This window comes from Pelobates fuscus, chromosome 1 (assembly GCF_036172605.1).
Source record: "Pelobates fuscus isolate aPelFus1 chromosome 1, aPelFus1.pri, whole genome shotgun sequence".
Classification (NCBI taxonomy): Eukaryota; Metazoa; Chordata; class Amphibia; order Anura; family Pelobatidae; genus Pelobates; species Pelobates fuscus.
This window is the reverse complement of record NC_086317.1, coordinates 426,965,434-426,983,710: the sequence shown is the minus strand read 5'-3', so window position 1 is coordinate 426,983,710 and position 18,277 is coordinate 426,965,434. Positions and strand designations below refer to the sequence as shown.

The 18,277-nt window shown below is 38.2% G+C and overlaps 1 protein-coding gene across 3 annotated transcripts in view; it reads right to left on the bottom strand.

Annotated features, from left to right (window-relative positions):
• Positions 1 to 235: 235 nt before the first annotated feature.
• PROSER1 (proline and serine rich 1) overlaps positions 236 to 18,277 on the bottom strand; it is a 40,568-nt gene continuing 22,526 nt past the window's right edge. Inside the window, exons 10-15 of one of the 3 annotated variants that reach the window (XM_063428982.1) lie at positions 11,872 to 12,015; positions 10,311 to 10,388; positions 9,228 to 9,272; positions 6,818 to 8,456; positions 4,620 to 4,746; positions 236 to 3,253 (exon numbers count right to left, since the gene is read on the bottom strand). In XM_063428982.1, coding sequence (XP_063285052.1) covers positions 3,131 to 3,253; positions 4,620 to 4,746; positions 6,818 to 8,456; positions 9,228 to 9,272; positions 10,311 to 10,388; positions 11,872 to 12,015 — 2,156 coding nt within the window. In that variant the 3' untranslated portion in view covers positions 236 to 3,130. The remainder of the gene's footprint in view (positions 3,254 to 4,619; positions 4,747 to 6,817; positions 8,457 to 9,227; positions 9,273 to 10,310; positions 10,389 to 11,871; positions 12,016 to 18,277) is intronic. The other 2 variants (XM_063428989.1, XM_063428998.1) reach the window with 2 other exon arrangements.

Sequence of the window (18,277 nt, the reverse complement as noted above, 5' to 3'; positions counted from 1 at the left end):
AGTATATGCTTCAATAGCACTTACGGAAGTGATGGAACAACTATCAATCAGAGAGAAATAGTCACAGTTCGGCATGCAAAATATCGGACTTTATTATAATATAGGTTTTAAAACTTGTATTTTTATTTAAAAAAAAAAAAAAACCTTTGAAATATTAACCCTTGCTGTATTAAACATTTAAAGATCTATTAAAGTTCTACAATAAAATTATTCAGAAAATAACACAACACACATCTTTAAAAAGGTTTCCAATTTAATATTTCACATGTGTTGGTTCAGTCATTACAGCATTATTTTACACAAAGCATTTTTTAAAAAACAGGAAAATATTTTGATGAGCACAATCTGGGTAGTCACTTTTGGGGATCTATGTACAGAATTGTACAATAACCTACAGTTACATGTTCCATAATACAAGTATTGTTCCACACGAACGAATTAGAAACAAACAGAATAGCATTTACAATGATAAAACGGTGTTTCATTCATCTTCAAGGTATTTCAAAAGAGGTTGGATTATTTTTCTGTGGCTTTAAGTTATTAACAAACATGGACAGCCTCAAGTTTAGTTTAAAATACTGTAAAAATATTGGCCAACCTAATGTTAATTTCATAATATTCGTTTTCTTGAGAGTTAATAACTAGGCGTAGCTTTGTGGTTTTTATTTTTAATGTAATCATTTTATTCTGAAATCTAACAGTTGCCAAAAACGTGCATGAGCGTCTGCGATCATCTTTAAGGACAATGAAAGCCTCTACAGAAAAGCATATTGTCTATGTATACATTTGCTAGTAATTTTAACTCCACAAAGTATAGCTCACAGGTTGACTTTAAAAAGATCCATTCACGCTCAAATGTAGCAATGGACAAGGCCTCCCCTTTAATGAAAGTAATAAAATGAAAGTTATACATCAGGGGAAGGAAACCGTCGGCACCATAGATGTAGTGGAATACATTTTCCCTGATACTTTGCCAGTTTTATGGCGGTAAGAGCATTATGGGAGATTTAGTCCACATCTGGAATGCAGAAGTTAATCTACCCCTGCTATACATTGTGCTAGTGGAATCTATAGCAAATGTATACATTAAACAATGTATCCCGTTTCTTCATCTATGCACTGGGATTTGCAGATTTCCAAAGTATATTATTCAGGTGCAGTTCCTCTCCTCAGAGTCCAATGCATCAGATGACACTCTCAGCCTATCACTGGCTGCCCATAACACGTAACACTACAGAACGTACGTACATTTCTCTAGTATTGCTCACAACTCATAGCGCCAGCTAACGCTCTTAGCCTATCAGAAAAAACTTCTGCATTCGCGAGGACTCAGAGTAGAAGAAGCAAAACTGGTGCCTGTTGGTTTCCACTCAATAGTTAAACCGTTGTAAAACTGTTTTAAAAAACTATTAGGTGCCCTGTTGTCCTTTAAAGACACATGCATAGAAACATAGACTGTGACGGCAGATAAGAACTATTCGGCCCATCTAGCCTGCCCAATTTTCTAAATACCTTATAGCCTTATGCCTATCCCACGCATGTTTTAACTCCTTTACTGTGTTAACCTCTACCACTTCAACTGGAAGGCTATTCCATGCATCCACTACACTCTCAGTAAAGTAATACTTCCTGATATTATTTATAAACCTTTGCCCCTCTAATTTAAGACATGCACCCTAACCACTACATCTCATTGCAGTAGTTATGATTGAAATAATCTTTGGACGCCATAGCCAAAGGTTGTTTCAAACATTTAACAAAACTGGGTCTGTCAAGGCCACTAAATCCCAACCCCTCTCTCTGTGACAAGAAGATGTAGTGGCTACGAAGCCTAGAATATCACTTTAATATTTTGTACATATCCTCTGTGAGCAGTGGAATTGTGGACATTTAATCATCGTGGCATTTCTGTAAAACGGTATGGTTAAACATTCAAATTGCGTTTCTTTTTCAGTCTGCATGCATGAGTTTCCATGTACATGAAAAAAAAGTTAATAAAAATGTTTTATTTTATTTCATATACTTTTTCCCCCCACTTGAAGAACTGACAAAGCAGAATGCAGTCCATGACGTCCAGAGATATACACCAATTCCATTTCATTGCTTCCACCAAAGTTGCTTGTTAAAATGAATAATCACATTTCTAGCATCACACAAAATATAAAAAGTTCTATAGGACACATAAAAAAAGAAACCTTCAAATCAGTTACTACCATGAAGAACCCTAAAATACAACACAGTTTACAGCTTATGGGGAAAAACAGGTGTCTGATATACAATAGATGCTATACATTATTGTAGGCATTAAAAAAAATCTATATCTTCATCTATTGATATTTTAAACAACAGTTTCTTTTGTTTAATTTAAAAGTTTATGTACTGTTAACACTATGTTATAAAAAGAAAAGCTCCGTAAAACCGAGGTGAAAAGTATAATAAGCATCTAAAATTGTGTTATTCTATTTCTCAAGGAATAAAAAATACTAGAAAATTTGATATAAAATCCAAGATAATAAAAATAAATTAGACCATTCATTTAATGACAATATTGCTTTGAAATGATATTCATTTATGTTTAAAGTGGCTCTATCACTTCTGGTCAATTTCTGAGTAAAGAAAAATAATTATAAAATACTCATTGGATTGGAAATTCATTGAAACATCAATGCAATCATAAATATGATATGGACTACTTTGTCTTATGGGAAAATGGTAAAAGGCAGAGCTTCCACCATCAACTTTAATACCCACAATTGTCAATAGAGTGGTTCTGGGAAAGAGCATTTTGTCATGCATCGTATGCAGGCAAATGAAGGATACTGCGGTCTCATACAGACACCAACATGTACTTTTGATTTCGAGAGCCAAGAGGAGGAGCTTTAGTTAATCCTTTCTACCTTTAGCTTCTCCCCTGGTCCACCATACACAAAGTAGTGATGTCACCTTCGGGGGTCTTTGCAAAATATGGAAGTGACAGAGCCACTTTATATTTAGATGTTTTATGGTCTAATTCATTTAATATTAATTAAAATACAAACTAAATTCATGATTACATAGTTGAAAATTGTTCATCAGTGATTAAACCCTTGGAGTTGCGACTCCTGGCCTTGGAAGTTAATTCATATTTCCTTTACTGCCAGCCACGCTGCGGCAATCCAGGCTGAAGCGGGAAAGGTGTCCCAGGTACTGCCGAAAATCCAGCAAAGGCATCAGCCTGCTGAGCAAAACCCTCTAGGGCTGACTGAGAATGAGCCTTGAGCAGGAAGAAAGGGCAAGAGAAAAAAAAAAGGTCAGATGTGTGATCTACAGTTTAACAGCCATACCTGGAAATATACTGGGTGTGACTGAGGTTTTGGGTCAACCACATTGTTATGTAACATCTTGGCTCACTAATATCTTTTTAAGGGTTAGAATTGTGGGAAAGTTATGTTGATACAAATTTGCAAACTGTGCAACTAAATAATGTTCAAAATACTTTTTTTTTTCTTCTTTCTTAATATTTCATTTTTTTGGTATAGATTTGGCATGGCTCAAAGTTTCAGTTTTAATTTACCAGCCAGGCTTGAAACCATATGCAACAAGCATTAGCTGGCAGGGATGCAATTATTTGGCATGTCAATGTGTGTGTGAATGTAGAGGTGTATTTGCGTGGAGGATTAGTGAATGCAGGGTTGTGTCTGCAGTGTCACTGTGCATGTGTGAATGCATTCAAGTATGTAGATAAAGTGTGAATGCATGAATGCAGAGGTTTCTGCAAGTGAATGCATAGGTATGTGAGAAAGTCAAGTGTGAGAGAAGCATTGCATGCTGTTGGTGTAAGAGGTGTTGCTGCTATGCCAGTGTCGGTATAAGAGGAGTGCTGCTGCTATGCCACTGCTGGTATAAGAGGTGTTGCTGCTATGCCAGTGTCGGTATAAGAGGAGTGCTGCTGCTATGTCACTGCTGGAATAAGAGGAGTGCTGCTGCTATGTCACTGCTGGTATAAGAGGAGTGCTGCTGCTATGTCACTGATGGTATAAGAAATGTGCTGCTGGTGTAAGAGGTGTTGCTGCTATGCCAGTGTTGGTATAAGAGGTGTGTTGCTGCTATGCCACTGTTGGTATGATAGATGTGCTGCTGGTATAAGAGGTGCGCTGCTGCTATGCCAGTGTTGGTATAATAGGTGTGTTGCTGCTATGCCAGTGTTGGTATAAGAGGTGTGTTGCTGCTATGCCACTGCTGCTGGTGTAAGAGGTGTGTTGCTGCTATGCCAGTGTTGGTATAAGAGGTGTGTTGCTGCTATGCCACTGCTGGTATAAGAGATGTGTTGTTGCTATGTCACTGCTGGTATAAGAGATGTGTTGCTGCTATGTCACTGCTGGTATAAGAGATGTGTTGCTGCTAGGTCACTGCTGGTATAAGAGGCGTGCAGCTGCTAGGTCACTGCTGCTTTAAAAGGAGTCCTGCTGCTAGATCACTGCTGCTTTAAAAGGCGTGCTGCTGCTATGTCACTGCTGGTATAAAAGGCGTGCTGCTGCTATGTCACTGCTGATATAAGAGGTGTGTTGAAATAATGTAATTTTAATAAAAGACATGCTGTTACTATGCCTTCATGGATATAAAGTTGCGAGGCAATTTACCTGTAATAGTGCCGTTTGTGCTGCTGCTGCCGCGGCTGCGCTTTGCTGAAGTCCTTGTAACGATTGTGAGGGACTTTGAGGAAATCCAGAAATACCAGAAAGAGAGAGAAGAGGAAATGCAGATGGCCTGAGAAAAAAAAAAAAAGAAAAAAAAAAAAACACTGTAAACTAAAATCCTGCAAGAAAACTGTAAAACAATTAGTCTTATCAGATTACCCCTTCTTAATAAAAAGCAAAGATCACTAGAAATAGACCAGTAAAAAAAAAAAATATATATATATTAAGTACCGTAAATCATCATGTACCACATTTAGCAAGGCAAAAACTGGGAAACTTTTGGAGCAGAATGGATGGCTCTAAAAAGGGCAATTGATAGAAAACACATACACTTTCATACATAACCCCAATTCAGACAGCTATTCTATCATCAAGATCTTACATTTGCAGAAGGGAGGGCTTGCAATGACTTATGAGGCATCATAATAATGTATGTGAATGGATATTATATAGAAATGTATAAAGTTATAACAATAAGTGCCTGGTATAGCAGCAAGGAGCACTTACTGTTGGTGACACTTTTCAATTGCTTATGATGCACAGATATGCAATCATTATGGTTTAAGAGCATTGGTACATAGTCTTTGATTTAAGATTTTTGAATGAACTTTTAACATTTTTTAAATTTAGAAGATTTTTAATACATTGATGTTTTTGAGATAATACAGTATATCATTTTATTTTATTATTTTATTAATTTAAGATTTTCGATTCTTTGAAAAAAAATTTTTTTAAAAATGTATCCAAAAATATTGAATTATTTGAAAAGAGTGTACAAAAATGTAAAATCAAGGCCATAGTTGGAAAAAACTAGCACTATGGAGAAAAATTAAGATGTCACGTGACTGAGACCTCTTTAAAAGCAATGCGTACCATCACAATCCACCTTAGGTGATTATTATTCATAAACTACAGCTGAAACTTGAAAGAATTGTTTAAGAATAATAAAAAAAAAAAAATTAGATAATGATTCATGTGTTTCTTGCTTAACAGAGTTTAAAGCCACAAAGGGGCCAATAAAGTTGATAATTCAGATTTCCAAAGAGAACAGAAACACTGACACATACCCTGATATGTAAGCTCTATATACTAATATATTACATTGCTATTTACCAACAAAAGTTAAATTTCTCCCCAAGCGTCACAAGCAATGGTACATTTTTTTTCAAAATATTCCAAATATGTACACTATACTATACTATGCTCCCAACCACATAGTTGCTCCCATTAGTGTAAACAGAATTAGGAATAATAAGTTCAAACCATTGACAAAAAGATTAATTGAGGGCAAAAATGTAAACCATCATGAAAATAATGCATTTCATTTCACAGAGCAGTTATATTTAAAAAAAAAAAAAAAAAATCTCTGAAACACAAAGGCTTGTTCACAAAATAATGCTTAGAATTTCAATATGGTCTAATTTATATTGAAATATTAGATATAATATTTTTTTTTATTTCTGTTAAGACATAGGTTAGCTAATTCAACACAAGAAATTCTCCAGGCACTCAAGGTGTTGAAGTCGCAGGCAGTTTTAATGAAACAAAGAGCAGCAACGTTTCGACCGGTCGAAACGTTGCTGCTCTTTTTGTTTCATTAAAACTGCCTGCGGCTTTAACACCTTGAGTGCCTGGAGAATTTATTTTGTTGCCTTATCGTTGTGGGATTGCTGGTCCAACTCCAGAGCACCAGGTGGCTGCTGGGATTGAGTGCGGCTCCTACCATCTCTTTTACAAAAGGATAGCTAATTAGCTACAAGCAATCTAATGTATAAAAAGGATTTAGTGTTTGAAATGCATGATGATGTAAAATGCACATCATGTTTACAGGATAATTTGTGAAGTTAATATGAAGTCATCTTCCAGATATAGCAGCAATATCATGAACCAGATAATTACTGAAAAAAAAAAATGTTTTATAAAGGGACATTTCTACATGAAAAGACAGTGAACATTTTACTTCATAAGATAATTATCTTTACATACACTTCTGCTTTCCAATTGATACCATGATATTATTTACTTGGACACACACTATACAATGCCAAACATAGATGCAGAAAGGTACTACAAATGGAATAAGCACTGCAATGTAAAAATGTGGACATAAACTGATAAGACAACTTCATTTTCACACTTACCCAGCTTGTCCAACAAGAGCAGAGTTAAAGTTGGAACTGAAGGCAGATGCAAATCCAGGGAGAACGGAAGCTGGGGATGGGGCAGTTACAGCTGAAGGACCAGGAGGGACTGCTAGTGAAGAAGAAGCCTGAAGACCAGGAAAGGATGAAAGAGCAGGCATAGCTGGATTTAGAGGTGGTGTGCTAGATGCTGAGAAACCAGGAAATGCTGGATTTGAAGAGAGTCCTTGTGGTACAGAGAATAGTGAAGGTACACCAGAAGACAAATTCAAAGGAAAAGATGAAGCAGCAACTGCTGCTGCGGCAGCTTGAGCAGAAAGGCCAGGAAAAACAGAGGAGGATGGGGGGGGTGTTACAGAAGCAGCTGTAGTGGAGTTTAACAGGGCTACATTAGGATTGAGGACAGGGCTACCACCAAATGGAGATCCATTAGACATAGAAGTGAAGGGAGGGAAAACTGGTGGCATAGATGTTATTGAAGACAAATTGGGGTTACCAAGGTTGCTGTTCATTGAAGACAAACCAGATAACCCTGGATTCATGGCACTAGATAAGCTCCCTGGCCCTGGTGGAAAAACATGACCAAGTACACCTGGTAATCCTAAAGAGCCAAGAGAAGGAGTTGCTGAGCGTGATGGACCTTTGAAGGCAGAGGGTGATGGACTTGATGGTTCAGCCTTTATTAAAAGAGGGATGCTAGCAGCTGATTGAGATGATGAAAGATTATGTTCCGATATAGAGGAAGAAGGGGTCGGACATGGTGGGACAGAGGGAAGGCAACTCAGAGGAGATGGTGTGGCAATGACAGGTTGCCCTGGTATTGTGGCTGCTGATGAAATTGGATTTATCATTGAAGGCGAGTTGGAGCCAGAAAATAGCGACATTCCCGGAGTAGATGTCCTTTGAGAGGTGGGTGTAGAGCAAGGTGGGGTGTAACATTTGTTTAAAGCAGAAACAGAATCTGTGTTTTGAAGACTTGGTAATGGTAAAAGACCAGGTGCAGACACAGAAGGCAATGATGGTGAATTCAATAATGCCGCATCACTTGAAGCTAAAAATCCTTTCAATACAGATAACAATGGATTTCCAATATTAAGGGATCCAGCAGAAGCACCTGCAAGATCAGACAATGTTGGGCTTGGCATGCCCTGCAAGGATGGATTTAAGGACAAAGGAAGACCAGCAAATAATGATGACATCATGTTGGCAGAGCTCACAGAGGCCGTAGAGGTGGTAGCAGAAAACGGTAGACTTGGAAGAGGCAGCATATCATTAAACAGTGGATTTGTACAGGAGGAAGAGGAGCTGTGTTGTGGTGGAATTGAAGCAGCAGGAAGACTTGGAAACAGTGCAGGAGTTTGAGTTGCACTAACAGCTGGTGCAGGTGTGTTGGAGGACATTTGGAGACTTTTTATAACGGTAGGAGTTGGTGTAGATGGCTTAGGTGATGACACTGAGGAAACAACCTGTCCAGAAAAGGGTGTATGTGTAGAAGGCATGCTTATCCCAGGAAGAGAAGGTGTTGAAGGAGTGGAAGGAGGGTTCAGAGTCTTCGCAGGAGAAGGAGCAGGAGTTGGAGTTGCGGAAGGAGTTGGTGGAGCAGAAGAGCTGGTTTCATGTGGAGAAATATGTTGATTCGCTGCAAGAAAAATAACTTTGTAATTATGAGCACAAGAAATATTTTGAATATTAAAGCAACACTCTAGGGGGCAAAGTGACCTCATTATTTCTAAAAATATAAAATATATATTTATATATATATTACCTTTAAAAGGGGAAAAAAGAGTGTTCAATACTTCTTCCTGCTTCTACTAATACACTGCTAGCAGAGAGAGCTGTCAGACCCCTCCAAGATTAAAGAATCTACATTACTCAACATCCTCTCATTCTGCTTGATGGGGTTTTTAATTATCCCACAAACTCCTATATATCAAAGGTTTAAGGGAGAAGTAGTTCAGCCCTACTCATTGTAAAGCATGAATGGAACTGCTGAACAAGCTTACAGCAGCACCACATTCCAGCTGTTATCAGCAATCCACAGTTTTGGGGCAACGGTATGATCTTGTTCAGCTCCATGCATGCACACGATTTATTGACCTACTATGCCAAAAGAGGGAGTAACATTCCTTTTTTGAGGTTAATGACCCAGACATATGGCTGCAAAACTTTTTACCTATTGCTGCAGTTATAGTCCTACCAGTGCCAGAAGATTGGGAGTGCTCTCTGCACCTTAATAGTTAAGGTAACTATTAATTAATAGTTCATTATTAAATAGCCATAGTTGTAGTCAGAATATTACTGCAATTTAAGATGTTTCACCTACTTCACTACCAATGTCTCATCAACATTTGGTTAATTTAAAAAAAAAAAAAAAAAAAACTATGCAAATGTATCATGCAGAAAGGCTTACTTTGATTTGTGATGGATTTTGATTGAGCCAAATTATCTTCTACTCCTAAAAGATTCATATAGTTAAAAAACCAAAACACACACACACACACACACACACATACAAACACACACACTTTAATAGGAATATACAATAAATATTCAAAGAAATCACATTTCATTGTTTGTAATTTACAGTTTAAAAACAAAATTATACATTCAAGAGATGAACATAAAATGAACAGATAAAGAAACTACAAGGGGATACATAGAGCTTGTATTCTACTTTATAAAGGGGAGGCTGATGTGTTACGTAAAGCTTTTGCTGATTGACCCACTGTTTAAAATGATACGATCAGTTCAGATGCCATGTGAGCCATAATATTTTCGCTTTTGCCAATTTAGATATCTGTATTTCTCTTAGTAACACTTCCATTCCACATCATTAGGTCTCGTATGGTATACTGCTCATATCTACTAAAATGTCATCTACTGAAATGTGTTTTAAGCACTTTGGGGCATATGAACAATGTTTTATCAAAAGGAGAAGACATTTTGGGTATTTATGGTATAAAACCCTTAGTGAAGGAAGACAAAATGTGTAAGAATTTGAAATGATCCAACTAATTTAAGCAGTACGTCTGAGCACTGAGCATTGTCATGGTATGGTATAACTCCTGACGTGATCATCAACTGATAACCAAGGGATGGGGAGCATCTTTATATCTGAAACCATAGGGAAAGGCAACACAATTGAAGTAGACAGCCTAGGTATTTTTATTGTGAGGGAGCCATAAGACTTTCCAATAAGAATATGGAACATATGAAGTAACTAGCTTGGCCATTATGGTTTGTGCCTGGTGGGTAGCTTTAGAAAAAGGTCTATGTTTGGGAACTTAAAACCATTCTATTAAATTATACTGATACAGAACTTTTTAAGAATGCTGTAGACTAAGAATGTTCAACCTTGGCCTTTCAGCTAATGTTAAACTAGGACTCATGATGGTGGCATAAGAATTACAGAAATTATGTTGTTTGCACATTGCTGGAGGGGCAAGAAAAGAAACTCTTGTTCTAGAATTTGTAAACTTGTTATTCTTCATACCAGAGGTAGGGCCTGCTTGGTTAGCTGCGTATGGTGGTGGGAGAATTCCAGGAATTAGAACTCCATTGCAGTAAGCACCTACGAAATAAAATATAATGTAAGCACAGCACATAAGAAAAAAAGAGTAGAGTGGGCTGAATATATGTATGGCTCTTAGGAGTATGGGAGAACCAAATCCTCAAGTAGTAGTAAAACAGGTTTAACAGAAACATTGGGTTTTACATATGACAAAATTATTAAATTCCTCTACACCTTACCCTAGTAAATTATATAAAAGCATTTAAATGTGGTGAGGAACAAGCAAGCTCTGTTGGATGTCATGGTTGATTGGTGCCACAATCCACCCCAGTAGGTTCTGGATTCTGTGCATCAAGGTTCTATTACTCCCTTGAGCGAGCAAGAGTAAGCATGAGCAACACTCTCCTGGTGTCTCACAGGAGATTTAAGAGTCACTTTAGGTGTGAACATATTTAATGCACGGTTTTGACCGTTGTTAATACGCTGTATTTTTTTTGCATGCTCAATTCTTTAAAAAAAAAATTCAGAAAAAATTAATATTTTAGTAAATGCTACACATCAAGAATGCATCCCAAGGTATTCCCCCTCATGCCAATAAAATCATCATTTTGACTTGATGCACCCAGCCCCAACAGGAGAGAGCTGATTTTAATTCACAAAATGGCTGCAGACAGAGAAACTATAAATAGCTTGTGATATCCTTACTAAATGTCTCCCTGTGGACCTTCTATATGCTTTATATAATTAGGTCAGGTCAGTCAGTACTGTCAGTGGCTGAGCTGTGTGCATATATTTGATAAGGAAGTGTTTTTTTTGGCCTGGAAGGCGTGGCTAAAGAGGCCGGCTTATGCAGTAGAATTCTGCAAAAATTGCAGCAAATTAAGGAGGCAAAAATCTACCAAATTCAATTTGTAATAGTGTTCAGAGTGTTCATTTTACATTTGCCTAGATATAAGGATGTACAAGCAAAGAAAACAAAAAAAAAATGACATAAAAGAGACAAGAAAAAGTCCCAAGCCCCAAACTTAACCATCAATGTTAATAATCATTCATGTTAAGTTAAATTTCAGGTTAAGCATACTTATCTAATTACCGGTACCTTAAGTGCATGATTATAGAATTTATGGTTTTTAGACACAACCAAATCCAACATGAAGTATCTAGGTGTTAACTTTAACATTAAATGTCAAGCAATTCCTAGAACCGTCAGTATTTCATACATTACAAGGGGTGCCACAAAGTCACACCAACACATTTATTTAATCTTGGCAAAAATAAGCAGATTTTCACTAGTTTTGAGCTATCCCTTCATAGGATAAGCTAGAGAAAAGAAAAGAAGTTAATAAAGGCCAGTAATACTGTTGGAGCCAAAGGAATACAGACTCCATGTACTGATCTTTTCTCAATAGCTGTACGAACAACTATTACATTTTACAGTGATGAACAGACAAACAATTAATGTTTGCTACATTCTTTTGAAAAGCATCCGGTTACCTGTATGGATAAAAGAGAATTTTACTAATAAAAGAATAAACTTAGTTACTGTAATTTTCGTTTCTCTTAGGCCAATCACGGCAATTCACACTATGGGTTGCTGCCCCTCCCCCTTCAGATAAACTTTGACCTTCTCCAGAGGTATTTAAATGTGACTGTTCCTTCTTTACCGTCAGTGTCTTCCCATAGTAATCTAGAAAATAGAAGAGCAAGAAAACAAACAGAGCCCTGACACATTCTCATTCTGCCCTCTCAATGTCTTTGCGTCCTAGCAGTAAATTTCTCTACTATTTTACAAATGACACTCTGGAATCTAGATTCAAAGACTTTTAAATCAGATTGGTAGTTGGTTTCTTGGTTGAAACACAATGAAATTTGGGAGCTTCATGAAATTCCGTTTGAGCTCAATTTTAGTGATTGAGACATGCCGTCCCCTCTCCTCTGTGCCTTGTATATTCCTCTGATATGGAGGGAGCATGCACAGGGGATATCATTATGATAACTGAAACATGCACTATATACATCATGGCGGAGGAGGAAAGAAAAAAAAAATAGAAAATCTAATGAAATAAGGAAGCTAACTTGCAAACGGAGAAGGGGATTACATAGGTATGCACAATATGTATGTGTTTAATGTCTCTTATCCTCTTAGGTCATCAGCAGCAGAACATGTCATTTTTTTCCCAGAGATTCAAGGAGGCAAAAAGTAGGAGTATATCAGTGCAGGGTTCACAGCTCTGGAATGCACTCCCTCTAGACATCAGAGCAAGGAGGTCCATTGCACATTATGGAAAAAAAACCTGAAGATGTTTCTCTTTAATGCATCCTTCTCCCATCCACAGTAAACTCTATTTAAGTCCTCTTCATTTAGCTATTACACTATTTTGTCTATACTCCAAAGACGTAGGATTTGCTCTGCTTATTGATTATATAAGTATAGAGCTAAAATCAATCTGTCTTGTAAATTGACTTATGCTAATGTAACCATGCAGCTTTTGATGATATCCCAAATAGGTTACTTAATATTGACTTTCCTGGCAGAAAATGTGCAAAAAACACACCATACAGGCCATCATGTTTTTTTAAATCAAGTCAATTCATGATTACCGAGAAAAAAAACAAAAACATCTATTTGTACATTAGCACCACCCTTACTCCGCATTTCAACAGGAAGTGGTGAGACAAGCAGCAAGAGATGTTCAGATATTTGTATCCACATAAGTTCTTGCGCAGCATGTTCTTTGCCAAGTACTCACATGGGCAAAAGATATTTTCATGACATTTACTTTTCCATGAAAGAAAGATAGAAAGAAAAAAAAACCCAAAAAACAACAAAACCCCAATACTGTCTTTCACCCATGCGTCGTGCTAGTCAGAGTCATTTCCTGTCCTATTGTGTTTTAAACCCCACCTCCTATAGACTGTAAGCTTGTTTGAGCAGGGTCCTCTTCAACCTATCGTACCTGTAAGGTTTTTGTAATTGTCTTATTTATTGTTAAATCTCCCCCTTTGATAATATTGTAAAGCGCTACGGAATCTGTTGGAGCTATATAAATGCCAATAATAATAATAATAATAAGCCATGTATTGGAAGAAATGCTTGTATTACATAGGAAGAGAAGTCACTCTTGGCAGACATAGAAGATACAGAGGTCCTAGCCAAGTTCTCTGTTGGATGCACGTAATACATTACACTGTATAAAAAAAAAGGAGAATGGGCAAAAATCTAATAGCTTGAACTTTGGCAAGTTTCCTCAGAAATGCACATGCACACATAATTTTGTACTTACCGGTAACTAGTTCTCATTTTTCCATTTTGTATGGTTGAATTATTTTACCAGATGAAAAAGATTTCAAATAACAACGTACGGTATTATTTACCAAGCTCGTTTACATTTCTAGATGTCAAGGCCACAATTACTTTTGTGGGCAGTGTTCTCATTATAACCTTCATCGGTACAGATTTAAAATGTAACAATTTAGAGAACATTATATTGTGTTGAACTGATCTGGGTCCAGTAAATGAACAAAATAATGAAATGTTGAATTTGGCAGTGCATTTAATTCTCTCTAGTTTTTAATTACCGGTACATTTACATAGCCTATAATAGTAATGATTGCACTAAAATATTTTTAATGTCTATCAAACTTTTTATTGACATTGGATTACACTTCACGACGATCCTGGCATTTTGTGTGTCATTAAAGGATTAAACTAATTGCACAGTCAGAGGCAAAAGCAATAACACAACCTGTATACAATATGCTCCAGTCAAGGTGTGCTGAGAAGGTACATTCCATGGGGAAAGCCATATAACACCATGTGTACTAGTATCCACGTGAACCAAATAGGTCCTTCTATGGGTAACTATGTGTACCTAGTAATAAGGCTTTCTATGAGCAAGACATGTGCCAGAAAAAGCCTCAAATGAGATAGATTAGATGGACAGATTAAATTAGAAAAACATCCTTGTGACAGATCTCCCTGTCCCTGGATTATACAGCCCTTTGTTCCCCTCGCCCGTTTGTTCTGTAAATTGCGTTCACCTTGTATATTAACATTGCCCTGATTCTTTAGAACTGTTTTGGGCATGGGACCATGCATGCGGTCGGTCAAATTATGACTTACAGGAAATTCCTGAACCCCTGAACCGATCTAGGTGATTTGTGGATATGTAGGTCACCCAGATCGGGGCTATCAGGGGATGTAACTTTTGTGGGGGTTTTGTGTGTTTAAAGGTATTTTGGGGGTTTTGTAGAAATGCATGCTTTCTGTACCTGGAGATAATTGAGTTTAGTACAGTCCCTGACTTAATTATCTCCCAGGCACAGAAGAGGGATTATCTTGTTTTATGTGGGAGTGTCCTTGATCTGAGAGCAGAATTGTATCTTCCGCGAGGCACACAAGGCATCTGCCTTGGGTGGCACTTTGCAGGGGGCAGCAAAAAAAGCCGCCCCTAAACACCCAGGCAGATCCCTTGTTTGCCTTGTGTCCTAGGGGGCTCAAGAGTTGCCCACTTTTGAGCCCCTCCGAGGTAGGCGGCAGCGGGCAGCAAGGGAGCATGCTCACCTGAGCTCTTCCTGCTCAGCTCCCTCACACGCTGCTTAATGAAGCCGGGAGCTGGAATATGACGTCACTCCGGCTCCCGGGATCACTAAGCGGTGCGCGAGGGAGCTAAGTAAGAAAATCAGAGCTTGCTCACCGCCTACTCAGCCTGTCCGCCCCCTACCTGCCCGCCCAGCAGCTCCACTGGACCGCAGGTAAGTAATCCACTCCAGCTCTCCCAGGGAGGCTGGGTGGATTTAAAATAAAATATAAAAAAATAATTTGTGAGTGTTGGTGGAAATGTGTGTGTGTGTGTGTGTCTGTCAATGAATGGGTGTGTGTCTGAGTGAATTGGTGTGTGTGTGTCTGTCAGTGAGTGAATGGATGTGTATGTGTGTCAGTGAGAGTGTGCGTCTGTCAGTGGGTGTGTGCGTCTGTCAGTGATTGTGTGCGTCTGTCAGTGAGAGTGTGCGTCTGTCAGTGAGAGTGTGCGTCTGTCAGTGAGAGTGTGCGTCTGTCAGTGAGAGTGTGCGTCTGTCAGTGAGAGTGTGCGTCTGTCAGTGAGAGTGTGCGTCTGTCAGTGAGAGTGTGCGTCTGTCAGTGAGAGTGTGCGTCTGTCAGTGAGAGTGTGCGTCTGTCAGTGAGAGTGTGCGTCTGTCAGTGAGAGTGTGCGTCTGTCAGTGGGGTGTGTGCGTCTGTCAGTGGGGTGTGTGCGTCTGTCAGTGGGTGTGTGCGCCTGTCAGTGGGTGTGTGCGTCTGTCAGTCAAAGTACGGCCTTGACAGGAAGGGGTCGGGAAAATGTAAAAAAAAAAAATTTGGGGGGGAGGCCCGAGCACCCTCCTGCCTAGGGCAGCACACATTCTAAATACATCACTGCCTGAGAGCCAATGTAATTGTGTGTATGTTTTTACTGTAGTCTACCCACAGGTCTGGGGGGTAGTGCCCCTTGCATGGGGAGCTTTATATAAGACCAGTTGTGGCTACGAATAAAGAAGTTACAGTTTTACCCTCAACACAGAGCTTCGTCTTGTGCTTGTAGGGAACAGCTTTATCACTACTTTTTAGGATTATCGCTTCTAGGATTATTGCAGCTCTACTCACACTGGGTGGAAAAGAACATCTCTGGCGGCAAAACCCCTCTTCCCATTAGGGTGTCCGCCACAATCTTTAATACATTTGAGCACTACACTATGTGTACAATTTTTCCACCAAGTTTCCTTTTTTTTTTTTTTTTTTGCCTCCAGCTCAGTCACATTTTCATTTTCTTCTGGGCACATCACTTAAGAGGCCCCAGACACATGAACATTACTCAAGAGAAATGATGGTTTTGCATGACATAATGACCCAGAGAAAACCAATCACAAACACTATTTAAATTTAAGTTTACAAATCAGACAGACCTGTTTAGGAAGTCAATCCGCTTTTAGGTTTGTTTTTATTTATTAGTAAAAAAAATGTCCAAAATTCTGGAAACAGCATTTATTAAATTTACATTTTCTAATCAAATATATTATTAGTAAAGGTTCTTATGTAGTTTCACATAGTATAATGAAGAAGTCTTCCATAATGACTACCTACATTTTTTATTTTTTTTTTAAATTAAAAATAAGAGAATTGAATACTATGCAATTCATGTATTGTCAAATGCACAAATTCTCTTGCACTGCCTTTGGATTATTTTAAGTGTATAAATTAGGTAGAGAAGACGAGGACTGGTTGACCTCAATTAAAATTGCTAAATTAATGTAAATATTAAAGTTATTTTAGTTTACATGATTTAAGTAAAAAAAAAAAGGGCACAATGTTCAATCATTTATTACAGGAAAGAAATTTTAAATAACACTCTCCATGGCTAGGCTCATGACTGGTTCAGTGCACTGCCTCTCCTTGTTATTTTAACAGCTTCAGTAATAAATTTCAATTAGCAGTCCGTAGCGGATCTCAGTATACCTGCTGGAGATACCCACTTAAGTTGGCTTCCCCCTGCCAACCACCACCCGCTTAACCTTTCACTGGTTCCCGGTCAATATCAGCGTATTGGCAGCTGAAGTTGATAAAACTACACCCAAGAACATAAGTCGAGACTGTATGCATGAGGATCAAGCAGTAACATGCACATATATTTATACCAAACCTCTCCTCCCTCTACTCCAGACAATTAGAGCACAACTATACAAGTCTCAGGAGAAAATGAAATCGACAAATAAACAAAGGACAAGGTATTCATACTCCAGGGAAACATACTGCAATAGATTCCCTCCTGGCACCTATCAGTCTGGAGGTGATTCAACAGTACATTTAGATTTTACAAGAACTGATTGGTTACTCGCACAAGGGAGGGTTTATCACATTAACCTAATGACAGTAAATAATAGCTGGTGCCAGGAAACCTGGACAATAATTTGTTTTAAATAAATAAATGAAAAACTTTCCATGAATGTATCAAAGGTGCAAGACAGTCTGCAAAACTTCCTTCCAAACACAACCCCAATATCCTAACAGAACTCTGCAGTCTTGAGAGTAGCACTTGGGAGGGGGGGGGGAAGGAGATCATGATAAACCCGTCCTCAGAGGAGGTGTGTAGCTGTCTCCCCAAAACAGAACCCTCTTCTTGGTCAGGGCCAAGGGGAGCCTACGGTAAGCCTGATTCTTAAATCCCATGCCATTTCTCAAGCTCATTGTAACAGTATTCATTATGAGCTGTAACACTAACTTGAATCATGATGTGCTTTGAATTGCCAATAAATTCGCCACATGCTACTTGTCAAACTCTCCCAGGGGGTGCCCTTGAATTAATTTCCCCAAACACCCACTCTCCAAGCATATAACCTGAAGAATGATTTTGCCATTCCGGTTTAGTGATGATCATAGTATTTTTAATAGTACACAAGTATCTGGACAATAATGACAGTCACAGATACATTAATAATTTTAGCTCTCTGTTTCACAAACCAAGTGCCAAAGTATACTCCGGTAGTACGCACATCTAATAATCATCTGATACTAATCTTGAAGTAAACATTTGAAAGCATTTCTAGTCTAGACAGTTGTTGGACTCTTGAGCCAAAGAGGCTTGCACAGGTTTTGAACACGTGACATTTTACATTTGCCTCTGATGAGGTTGTATTGGTTAAAACCTAAAATGTCAGCACTTCGACTATGTATCACTACAGCAGACTGACACAGTCATTTATTGAATGAAAAATTGGGAAAATGCACAGATGCTCATTTTATATTTCAACAGAATGTACTTCAAAGACATCAAATAAATTGAACTGTGAACAACTCTGGAGAAGGTCAACATGTGTGAATGGGAGGTCTGTCAAACTCTGATATCTGAAACAGAACTATTTATGTATCTAATTACCGATAGCGACTCTGCTATACCCACCTACAATGTCATAACGTT